This window comes from Ahaetulla prasina, chromosome 13 (assembly GCF_028640845.1).
Source record: "Ahaetulla prasina isolate Xishuangbanna chromosome 13, ASM2864084v1, whole genome shotgun sequence".
In the NCBI taxonomy this organism is placed as follows: domain Eukaryota; kingdom Metazoa; phylum Chordata; class Lepidosauria; order Squamata; family Colubridae; genus Ahaetulla; species Ahaetulla prasina.
This window is the reverse complement of record NC_080551.1, coordinates 16099066-16111495: the sequence shown is the minus strand read 5'-3', so window position 1 is coordinate 16111495 and position 12430 is coordinate 16099066. Positions and strand designations below refer to the sequence as shown.

General features: G+C 46.0%; 1 protein-coding gene across 12 annotated transcripts in view; it reads left to right on the top strand.

Moving 5' to 3' along the window:
- The first annotated feature begins 3813 nt into the window (after nucleotides 1-3813).
- Nucleotides 3814-12430, top strand: part of ADAMTSL3 (ADAMTS like 3) — a 214925-nt gene continuing 206308 nt past the window's right edge. For 2 of the 12 annotated variants that reach the window (XM_058155763.1, XM_058155764.1), the window contains exon 1: nucleotides 9911-10869. In XM_058155763.1, the coding sequence (XP_058011746.1) occupies nucleotides 10631-10869 (239 nt within the window). In that variant the 5' untranslated portion in view covers nucleotides 9911-10630. Of the gene's footprint in view, nucleotides 4126-4221; nucleotides 4269-7612; nucleotides 7902-8092; nucleotides 8113-8990; nucleotides 9032-9660; nucleotides 9868-9910; nucleotides 10870-11976; nucleotides 12340-12430 lie in introns of those variants that run through there. The other 10 variants (XM_058155759.1, XM_058155756.1, XM_058155758.1 and 7 more) reach the window with 10 other exon arrangements.

The window sequence follows — 12430 nt, the reverse complement described above, 5'->3', positions numbered from 1 at the left end:
GGAGGTACACCTTCCTTTGTCTCGCTCAATAACTTCCTCCCCGTTGCTAAAAGGGGAAAAAAAATGCCCACCAGCGTTAGCTTTTAAAAACCAGCTGCCTTCCTTTTCTTTTAAATATAACCTTTGGCAAGGAAGAACATAATTATGCTTCCATCCCCTATTCTTTTCGGCGGTCTGGCAGGCGTTTTGCACCTGCTGCCTTCAAAGGCTGGGCTTGGCTTGGTGTGGGCATCTCCCTTATCCTGGCCACTGCGCTCCATGGCCTCAGGACTTAATCATTAAACTGGCTGCTAAAGAGCCGGATTTACAGCTGACCAGGAGTGGGTGGGCAGAGCAGGCATTCTGCGGTCTGAAAGGTGATGCATGGTGGCTCCATGGCATTCTTTTATTTTAGCTCTCGATTGCCAGACAGTTGCTAACAACAGTGCTTTGAAAATCAATGGGGCAGTTCCAAGAGACATGCAGTAAACTTTGAGCTTCTTTTCAGATTATGAAAAGTCTTGTTTCTTTCTTTAGGAGTTAAGTCCTCTTCAGGTGGAAGCACCAAAGCCCCAGACCCTAGCCTTTAGCAATAGGTTTAAAAAACACACGTGCTAAGCTATGGTTTTTAACAATTAACTGCGTATTTTTTTTTTGCAACATTTTTTGCCCTTACACAATCCAGTTTATTTATTTTATTTATTTATTTATTTATTCGTATTTGTATACCGCCCTATCTCCCGGAGGACTCAGGGCGGTTCACAGGCAAATAAAACATATATGTACAAATTAAGATAACCATTAAAAAACTTATTCTAAAAGCCAAATTATTAAAAATAGTATAAATATTAAAACCAATTAAAACCCCTATAAATTTAAAATCTAGTCCAGTCCTGCGCAGATGAATAAATGTGTTTTAAGCTCGCGACGGAAGGTTCGGAGGTCCGGAAGTTGACGAAGTCCTGGGGGGAGTTCGTTCCAGAGGGCGGGAGCCCCCACAGAGAAGGCCCTTCCTGGGTGTCGCCAGACGACACTGTCTCGCTGACGGCACCCTGAGGAGTCCCTCTCTGTGAGAGCGCACGGGTCGGTGAGAGGTATTCGGTAGCAGTAGGCGGTCCCGTAGGTAGCCCGGCCCTATGCCATGGAGCACTTTGAAGATGGTCACCAAAACCTTGAAGCGCACCCGGAAGGCCACAGGTAGCCAGTGCAGTCTGCGCAGGATAGGTGTCACACGGGAGCCACGGGGGGCTCCCTCTATCACCCGCGCAGCCGCATTCTGGACTAACTGAAGCCTCCGGATGCTCCTCAAGGGGAGCCCCATGTAGAGAGCATTGCAGTAATCCAGACGAGATGTCACGAGGGCGTGAGTGACTGTGCACAAGGCATCCCGGTCTAGAAAGGGGCGCAACTGGCGCACCAGGCGAACCTGGTGGAAAGCTCTCCTGGAGACGGCCGTCAGGTGATCTTCAAAAGACAGCCGTTCATCCAGGAGAACGCCCAAGTTGCGCACCCTCTCCATCGGGGCCAATGACTCGCTCCCAACAGTCAGCCGTGGACTCAGCTGACTGTACCGGGATGCCGGCATCCACAGCCACTCCGTCTTGGAGGGATTGAGCTTGAGCCTGTTTCTCCCCATCCAGACCCGTACGGCTTCCAAACACTGGGACAGCACTTCAGTGGCTTTGTTGGGGTGGCCCGGTGTGGAAAAGTACACCTGGGTGTCATCCGCGTACAGCTGGTACCTCACACCGAAACCACTGACGATCTCACCCAGCGGCTTCATATAGATGTTGAACAAAAGGGGCGAGAGAATCGACCCCTGCGGCACCCCACAAGTGAGGCGCCTCGGGGTCGACCTCTGCCCCCCCGTCAACACCGTCTGCGACCGGTTGGAGAGATAGGAGGAGAACCACCGATAAACGGTGCCTCTCACTCCCAATCCCTCCAACCGGCGCAGCAGGATACCATGGTCGATGGTATCAAAAGCCGCTGAGAGGTCTAATAGGACCAGGACAGAGGAACAACCCCTATCCCTGGCCCTCCAGAGATCATCCACCAACGCGACCAAAGCCGTCTCAGTGCTGTAACCGGGCCGGAAACCGGACTGGAACGGGTCTAGATAGACAGTTTCATCCAGGTGCAGGGGAAACTGATATGCCACCATACTCTCTACAACCTTTGCCGCGAAGCGAAGGTTGGAGACCGGACGATAATTACCTAAAACAGCCGGGTCCAGGGAAGGCTTCTTGAGGAGGGGCCTCACCACCGCCTCTTTCAAGGCGGCCGGAAAGACTCCCTCCAACAAGGAAGCGCCAGAATCGCCTGGAGCCAGCCTCGTGTCACCTCCTGAGTGGCCAGCACCAACCAGGAGGGGCACGGGTCCAGTAAACACGTGGTGGCATTCAATCTACCCAACAACCTGTCCATGTCCTCGGGAGCCACAGGATCAAACTCATCCCAGACAATATCACCAAGACCGCCCTCAGACGCCCCATCTGAATCGTCGCAATTTTGGTCCAGACCGTCCCGAAGCTGAACGATTTTATCGTATAGATAACCGTTAAACTCCTCAGCACGTCCCTGCAATGGGTCATCATTAAACTGGCTGCTAAAGAGCCGGATTTACAGTTACAGTGCTTCCAATAATAATCACTGAGTAGAGGGGCAAATCTTGGTTGCAAACATCCAGTTGGTCACTTGAGGACAGCAGTGAGAATTTTTGATCACTGGGTTGCCATCTACAGGCCAAGTAGGAATTTTGCAGGTGTGTAGTGCAGGTATGGAAAACCTACAATGGGGTTTCATACATCCTGAATATTTATTTACAAATATACACTTACCACGATTTACCCCAAAATGGATGATTATGATCTTTTCCTTCGCATGCCTTATGAAATCATTTCCTAATAGTCTGAATCCATCCAACACCCTGGCTTGTGTGTATGTTTAATATTTGGCTAGCTTGTGGTTTTGTGTGTTATAGGAGTTCTAGCAAGTTTAATTTTAATTGTCTACGGAGATTCTCAATCATCCAGGTCATGGTTGTCCCAAAGGTGCTTTTTTCAAGAAGCAACTGGACTTTCTGGTTTTTCTTTTGAAGTCGTTTCACTTCTCATTGAAACGTCTTTAATTTTAATTAATTTCCTGAAAAGTGGCAATTCATCATCCCTACAAAGCAGTGGTGGGTTTCAAATTTTTTTACTACTAGTTCTGTGGGTGTGGCTCGGTGGGTGTGGCATGGCTTGCTAGACGTGGCTTGGGGGGCATGGCAGGGGAAAGATATTGTAAAAATCTCCATTCCCTCCCCCCCCCCCACCAATCCAGGGGAAGGATACTGCAAAATCCCCATTTCCTCCCAATCAGCTGGGATTTAGGAGGCAGAGAATAGATGGGGGCGGGGCCAGTCAGAATTTTTACTACCAGTTCTCGGAACTACTCAAAATTTCTGCTACCGGTTCTCCAGAACTGGTCAGAACTTGCTGCAACCCACCTCTGCTACAAAGGATGGGAGTGGGGTTTTGCTCCCTTCTAGCATTGAAGATGTTACCTAGCTTGGGTAAGGCAACGTCTGCGAGAAAACGACCAACCACAGAGACTACCAAGGATCCCTCCCCCCCTTTCAACCCTGAGTTACGAATCTTCTCCTTCATTAGTAGCTGACTTGAGCTCAGGTGTCGGCATATCCTGGGACGAACCTTCTCCCCACGCGGGTACCTAGTCGTTCCACTAGGAGGCGCTCCTTCTCCAACGATAGCCGAGTTGCAATCCAGGAGCCAACTAAACTCCTTCAACGCTTTCCTGGATTTTGTGGTTTCGCGATGCGTATTTTAAGCCTTGGCGGCGGCGATGGGCTAATTAGATATTGTCCCGTTCGGCTGATCTCGTGGCCGCGCCACGCTTTGGCCCCTTCCAGGGAGAGAGAGAGAAAGACTTGCAAACGGGCCACTTCGCTCCCTCCCAGGTGGAATAACAGACTAAAAAAGCAGTTTTTAAAAAACGGGAAGGCGTCTAAGCGCTTTCGGCTAAGCGGAGCTTCTCTTGATATTCGCGAGCGGCCGGCTGGCTGGCAACTGGTCCTTTTTCCCTGGGTGCTTCATCACGGGAGGTTTTTAAGAAGAGACTGGACAGCCACTTGTCTGAAATGAGGTAGGGTCTCCTGCTTGGGCAGGGGGTTGGGCTAGAAGACCTCCAAGGTCCCTTTCCGGCTCTATTCTGATTGTTTGATTTTCTTGGATGCAACAGGAAGAAAAGAACAGTGGTTTTATAGAGACACCCCTCCAGGAAGACAGGTAAGAGGTAGGGCAGTGGGGTGATGGTACTTAGCCTGGTTGGATTGTAGCTTCTAGTTCCCGGTTTGCGGAAACAGCAAGAGTTCATAGTTTGTTTCCCTCCACTCCAAAAAATAATATCAAATGGGCCTGAGCTACAAACGACTGGAGATGTTTGGAAGCTGCGGTCCAGCTCATGGAACTGAGGGGGTAAAAACTAGCCAAAGGAGTGTGTGCAGGGGTCTCCAACCTTGGTCCCTTTAAGACATGTGGACTTCAATTCCCAGAGTTCCTCAGCCAGCTTTGCTGGTTGAGAAACTCTGGGAGTTGAAGTCCACATGTGTTAAAGGGACCAAGGTTGGAGACCCCTGAGTGTGTGGACTCTCTTTAAATCTCCAGAGGAAAAGCTGGGTTAATATTGTAGATAAGGAAACAACTCCAGCCAGAAAGCTAGATTAGCATTTGGTACTTGCCTACCTCCCGTGATATTACCTAAGTAATTCGAACTTTATATTATTTATTGAAGGTTATTCCTGGAAACCTTCGAGAGAGGCTGTGTGCATGCGCACGTGAGGGTTTTTTGTTCAGCCGTTTTTCTTTGAGGTGACAAACTATCAGTATTGGCTCTCATCCTTTGAAACCGGTGAGATTCTACAATAGTGGCCAAAAATTGTGGAAACCTTTTGGGAAAGGGCCTCTGATGGCTCAGCAGACTAAGCCTGTCTGTTATTAACACAGTTGCCTGCAATTACTGCAGGTTCAACCCCCACCAGGCCCAAGGTTGACTCAGCCTTCCATCCTTTATAAGGGAGGTAAAATGAGGACCCAGATTGTTGGGGGCAATAGAAGTTGACTTTATATATAATATACAAAAGGATGAAGACTATTGCTTGACACAGTGTAAGCCGCCCTGAGTCTTCGGAGAAGGGCGGGATATAAATTCAAATAATTAAAAAAAAAAGTGTATTTTCTAAAAACTAGCTAATAACACCACTTTTTTTTAAAAGTAGTACCATAAAATTATATATGTAAATGTAAATCACGTGACCATGGGGGATGCTGCGACAGTCATAAGCGTGAAAAATGGTCCCAAGTCACTTTTTTCCAGTGCTGTTGTAACTTCGGTCACTGAATGAAGGGTTGTAAGTCGAGGACTACCTGTAGCCTCTGAGCGTGTAGAGTGTGTCATTAGTTTGAGATCAAGGCATTAATCCATGACTTAACTAAGCCAGGAAACCACAGTGGTCTGAAACAGGAGCAGACTCTGCATGGGGTGGGGCCAGTGGTGGGTTGCTCCCGGTTCAATCTATTTGGGTGAACTGGTAGTAGCAGCGGCGAGAGGCTCCGCCCATCCACCCAGACATCACCAAAAATGCTATGCGTATGCGCAGAAGTGCCACACACTAGCAAAGTGAATGAGGACACTCGCATCTGGCACTTCTGTGCATGAGCAGAGCATTTTGGATGATGTCTGGGCAGGTGGGCGGAGCCTCCCGCCCCTGCCACTACCAGTTCACCCAAACTGGGCCGAACCGGGAGCAACCCATCACTGGCGAACTGGTAGCGCTGGGATTTGGATCCCACTACCGGGTAGGGCACAGAAGAACCGGGGTTACTTCGGTTTAGCTGGACCACGGGACCACGCTTAACCATTAGAATTACAATTCTTTTTTTTTTTTATTCAAAAAGTTTTACAGAAAATTTCCCCCCCTTTCCCCCTCCCTCCCTTCACAACCCCCCTCCCCCCCGACTTCCCGGAATGTGCACAAGGTATAGTTAAAAATAAAACAAACATATGCTAAAAAAATTTCGTCCCAACTTAATTATACCCCTACAATCATCAATTCCTAACTTCCCCCGAAAACAATAAAAAATAATACATCATAATCATTCAAAAACAGTCTGATAACTCTTAGTCTGATATCTACTTTGAATATAGTCAATCCATTTTTCCCATTCCTTTAAGTATCTTTCTTGCGTATTGTCCTTCAAAAAGGCTGATATCTTCGCCATCTCAGCCAAATTGGCAACTTTCAATATCCATTCTTCTATTGTAGGTACTTCTTTTGTCTTCCAGTATTGTCCTATTAGTAATCTTGCTGCTGTTATTAAATTTAAAATCAATTTAGTCTCAATTACTGTACAGTCCGTAATAATTCCCAACAAAAAAATTGCGGCAGGAACTTTATCTTCTTTTTCAAAACATTTTGTAAAATCCACCACATTTTTATCCAAAAGGCCTTTATATCCTTACAAGTCCACCAAATTCTTTATTGGCTAAGTGTGATGAGACACACCAGGAATTTGTCTCTGGTGCATAAGCTCTCAGAGTACATACAACAATAGTGATCGATCCTAGTTATCCTAGTATATCAAAGTATATCATCATAATATATATCGTTATCATCATACCCATCACTAAGGAAGGCCAACATCGCTGAATTAACTCAGTTGGGGTTGAGGGGTTGGGCTGATGCAACCTTCTGGGAATGCCCCCTCCCCATCCTTTTTCCACCTCGTTTCATGCTTATCCCAGTCGGTTAATTAGCTCCAGTGGTGGGTTTCAATTTTTTTTACTACCGGTTCTGTGGGTGTGGCTTGTTGGGCATGGCAGGGGAAGGATACTGTAAAATCTCCATTCCCACCCCACTCCAAGGGAAGGATACTGTAAAATCTCCATTCTCTCCCCACTCCAGGGGAAGGATACTGTAAAATCTCCATTCCCACCCCACTCCAGGGGAAGGATACTGCAAAATCTCCATTCCCACCCCACTTCAGGGGAAGGATACTGTAAAATCTCCATTCCCACCCCACTCCAGGGGAAGGATACTGTAAAATCTCCATTTCCTCCCAATCAGCTGGGACTTGGGAGACAGAGAATAGATGGGGGCGCGGCCAGTCAGAATTTTTGCTACCGGTTCTCCAGAACTGATCAGAACCTGCTGAAACCCACCTCTAATTTAGCCCCCCACCCCACCCCACCCGCCTTGACTTCGGCTCGTGCAAAAATCTGCGCGGGTCTCCCGAGGCTGTTTCTGGGGCTTCAAGGAAATTCAAGGAATTTCCACACCCCCACCCCCCATTTCCCACGTCCTGTTCCCCCCACCCCCCACTCCGGGAGCCGACGCGTGTCAGCAACTCCTTTCCCCGCATTCCCAAACAAGCCGCTGGCTTCAACCCGGAGATTCCAGGGCTGGAAAGGCGGGCGGATGGAGGAGAGTGGATTGAGTGCGCGCTCGGTTGCCAGGCTTGGCTAGCAGGCGGCGAAGGAACACGCTTTCCACGCGTGTTCGTGAGCGCGCGGGTCCCACCCCAGGCACGGGCGGAGGGAAGGAGGGAGGGAAGGAGGGAGAGGGCTTGACTTCCCAGGACTTGGGCTGGGCGGTGGGCTGCTGCAGCCTGGAAGGAAGGCAGGCAGGCAGGCGGACGGGCGAACGAGCGAGCCCTAAGCGTCCCGCCTGTTCGCTTGGAAGGGCGGGCACTTGTTCGCTTGCCAGCTCCCTTCTTGCAAGCCTGCGGCGACGTCCCGCGACTTGCTTTGGACCGGAGGAGCTCTTTTGCCGCCAGTTCTGCTGACCTTTCCCGCTAAGGAGGCTCCGAAGGAGAGGAACCCACCCGCCCCACGCTCCCACGAGAGAAGCGCCGCCGCGCGAGGTGGGTGGCTGAGAGAGACCCCCCCAAAGGAAAGGGGCGAGGCAGGAGGGGCGCCTTCCTTTCGCTCTTTTTCTCGCCCGTTTTCGCCTTGGGTGGAAGGTGTGTGGGGTGTGTGGACGCCACTCGGAGAGGTTGGAGGGCTCTCTTCACCTCCTTCTGGGTGGTAGAGTGAAGTAGCCTCTGAGCATGTGGAGAGCGCCGTTATCTCCAGGTCTGAAGAAGGAGGGGGGTGGGTAGGGCAGGGCTGGGCTGGGCAGAACCAGCCTCGCCTTTTCACTTAGCCATGGAACAAGCTCATATGTTTAGTTTATCCTTCAGTGATATATATATATATATATATATATATATATATATATATATATATATATATATATATATATATATATATATATATATATATATATATATATATATATATATATATATATATATATATATATATATATATATATATATATATTGCAAAGCCAGAAACAGTTAATTTTTGTCTTTGCATTTTTTTATTGAAAAGTTATGAATTGAATCACAATTTTTCTCACTGTAATGGTTTAAACAGAAGATGCGTGGAAAGCAAAGCATATTCCCGTTCAGTGACTTGCACAAGTTTATTGTTTCTTTTATAAATAGGAAACTAGTTGCCGCTTTGGGATTAGGTATTGCTACTATTATTTAGATAGTTGCTATTGCAAGGAAATCATGATTAACAATTTTGGTGTTTTTCTTAAATTATGAAGAAGTGATGTACAACACAGAAACAATCTTAACTGTATACATTCCAATCCAGAACTGCCGATTAATACGATGTGCATTGTGGAAAAAAAACAGCCCATGTGGGCTGCCTTGTGCAAAATAAGGAGAGCCATTAAGCCATTGGGTGACCCGGTCTGTTTAAGGAGTCATCTTGGATGAAGGCGAGGGAAACCGATGGCTTGGATTTGCACAGCTCATGCCTTGAGCTGCTGAGTAGTCAGCTAGCCGGCCACATATCAGTCTAGTGTGTTGGAGAAAATCCACATTACTTAACTTCTTTCACATGGTGGTTGTGGCAATAAATCGAAGAAAGGGAGTCGGAGCAACAGCCTTGAACCCCTGGAACGCAGCAGGATGTCCCTACAGCCGAATAACTGCAGGTTGAAAAAAAGGACAACCAGTCGAAATATACTTAGCAAAAGTCTTCCAGACTATTCATAGAAACTGGCTGAACTCATACGCTACACTCATTTAATAATAATAAGCTGTGTTACTATTATTCTTCTCTTCCTTACTAGTATCTATCTCTTCCTACTTATTACTATAACCGCGTTGCTTGTATCTTTCAATTTATATTGTTTTTACTTGTTTCCTAGTATGATTTGATAGCTTATTAGTAACCTTGACTATCACTAAGTGTTGTATCTTTTTATTCTTGATGAATGTATTTTATCCTCCTTATGTACACCGAGAGCATATGCACCAAAGACGAATTCCTTGTGTGTCCAATCACACTTGGCCAAGAAAGAATTCTATTCTATTCTATTCTATTCTATTCTATTCTATTCTATTCTATTCTATTCTATTCTATTCTATTCTATTCTATTCTATTCTTTGTAAGGTGGATTGCTAGGTTCGGGCTTAGCACTGTTGGGCGAGCTCAACAGTGGCCGATGGCAAACCACGGATTGTGGCTTTGTCGGAACGTGGCTAAGGCAGCAGGAGCTTAATGTCGTCCACTATAGTCTGCCTGCCCTTCTACATTATGTAACCTACATCACAGGCATTTTTGTATCCTATCCCATTTCAAAGTCAGTGGTGTGACCTTTGTTGGCTTAATCCCTGCTGTGACAACAGAGACTGTGTATGGAAGAAATGCAAGAAAATGAAGTTCCAGGGGCATTGCAGACTTAAACGTTACTTGGATGTGATTTCTAAACCCTTATTTGGAAATCTAATCAATTTCGTAGCACTGCTTAGTTAGGATAACATACATGTAAGTATCTCAATGCAGTAACAGATGTATTTATTTTTTTAAAAGTCTGAAAGTGCGATTCTTGCAGCGTGGCTCTTGACCAAACCAAATTGGCCAAGGGATAAATTTGGCAGTTTCTTTAATCAAATCTAATTCACATACTTTTGACTTAAAGTGATATATCTCTGGAATGAGGACCGTTCTCTTGCTCTCCTTATTTTGCACAAGGTGGCACACATGGGCTGCGTTTCCACAATGCACATATTAATCGGTGTTCTGGATTGGAATTTGTACAGTTAAGATTAACTGTTTTCCGGCTTTGCAAAAAATAAATAAATTACTGAAGGATAAACTAAATATATGAGCTTGGTACTTAAAACCTGCCAAGCCATTAAAAAAAAAAAAGCCAAGATTAAAACTAAATAAGCATAGCCTGTGGTAGGTTTTTTAACAGATCTGGTTAAGTGCATTGAGTAAACTCAACCACAAAACTGCAAACTACACGGGTTGGGTTAATGTGCAATCAGCTTATTTTGTGTTTGCATAAACCCTACTCGTTGTCAGCTTTTTGAGGTAGGCCGGGCCAGGAAACAAACATGATGAAAACTTCTGGAACTTCACTTTTATAGGGTATTTTTTTTTTAAAAAAAGAATCTTGAAAATTTAACAGCTTGTCTAGGTGGCTCAGTGGCTAAGACACAGAGCTTGCCGATCAGAAAAGTCGGCAGTTCGGCAGTTCGAATCCCTAGTACAGGTCTCCTGCATGAGCAGGGGGTTGGGCTAGATGACCTCCAAGGTCCCTTCCAACTCTGTTACTGTTAGATCTTCTCTGTGGCTGCCTGTTGAGAGTCAAGGTGGATCCATTTTAAGTTTCTTCCTCACCCATCGCCCCCTTCCTTGCTTTCCAGACGGAGGTGATGTTTCTTGTATCGGCTGCTGCATTCTTTCTTCAAGATTATCTCTGTTGTCCTCCTACAATCAGAAAGTTCTCCCATTTTTTTCTCTTCACAACAACACTGTGAGGTAGCTTGAGCGAATCGCTGGCTTCCGTAGCCAAGGAAGGATTTGATACCATGTCTGACTGGCTTTGATCTAAAACTTAGCCACTCTGATGCCTTTTATTTATTTATGTATTTTTTTTTTGTTCAGGGTTTTAAGCGGTGTGAGGGAAGATATTTTGGAAGAACGCTTTATCTACAAGGAAAGTATTAAATCTTATTAAAAAAAGAGGACAGGGAGAAGGAAAATATCTTTCCTATTAAGCCCTTCTGTCTTGATTGTGATTACTTGATGTTGATATAGGTGATGGCGGCTTTCAGAAGTTGAACTTCTGTTGTTTGATCTTGGTTGAGCTGAGAAAGTTAAACAGGTTTGGGCCTAGTTTAAATTTGGATGAGAGATGATGAGAGAAATATTTCCAGAGCTGAACAGGGAAGGTGAATAACATCCAGAGCAAGGCCATAGCGAACTATTTTCTTGTTCTTTCTAAGAAAACTGTAAATATGTCATGAATTTTTTTTGGTGTGTGTGTGTCCGTGAGGGCTATATTGGATGTAGACTGCTCCAAATTGCAATTATGTGAGGTAAGCCTCTTACACACAGGTAGTCCTCGACTTACGACCACACCTGAGCCCCAAATTTCTGTGGCTAAGCAAGACAATTTTGAAGTACTTTTGCCCCATTTTGTAACCTTTCTTGCCTCCGTTGTTAAGTGAATCCACTTGCAGGTGTTAAATTAATAACAAAGTTATTAAGTGAAGCCGGCTTCCCCCATTGACTTTGTTCATGAGAAGGCAAAACGGGATCACATGACCCCGGGGAACCTGCAACCGTCATAAATATGAACCGGTTGCCAAGCGTGTGAGTTTGGATCACGTGACCATGAGGCTGCTGCCACGGTTAAAAGTATATAATATAATATAATATAACAACAGAGTTGGAAGGGACCTTGGAGGCCTTCTAGTCCAACCCCCTGCCCAGGCAGGAAACCCTACACCATCTCAGTCAGATGGTTATCCAACATTTTCTTAAAAATTTCCAGTTTTTAAGTGTGAAAAGCGATCTTAAGGGATCTTTTTCGGTGCCGTTTTCCATTTTGTAACACCTCTGTGCCCCTCATTAGAGCAGCCCATTTATTCTGATAATGCATCTTTGAACTGAATTCAGGAGGCTGCACAACTTAGTCCTATAGATAAGCCAGGAAGGTTTCAGTCTTCCTGGATATTGCCGCACTGATACCCTGTGTGGTTAGGTGTAGAAGAGAAAGAAAGAGAAAGCACAAATATACCTCCCTGCCTCCACCTGCTGACCTTTGGAATCGAATTATGTTGGATTTTGACCAGTGGTGAAATCTGAACCCGTTTACTACTGGTTCGTTGGCTGCACATGCGCACCGCGCACTAAATGCGCATGGTATGCGCGCATGCCCAGTGTGCAGTATGCACCAAATGCAAGGTACATACGCGCGGAGTGCACACCAAAAGGAGGCATGGGGTAAGTAGAACAGCACGCGGGGTGTGTTTGTGTGTGATCAGCTGTGGCACGCAATCTTTTTTTTTTTTACTTTTAAAAGCATTTATTTTAC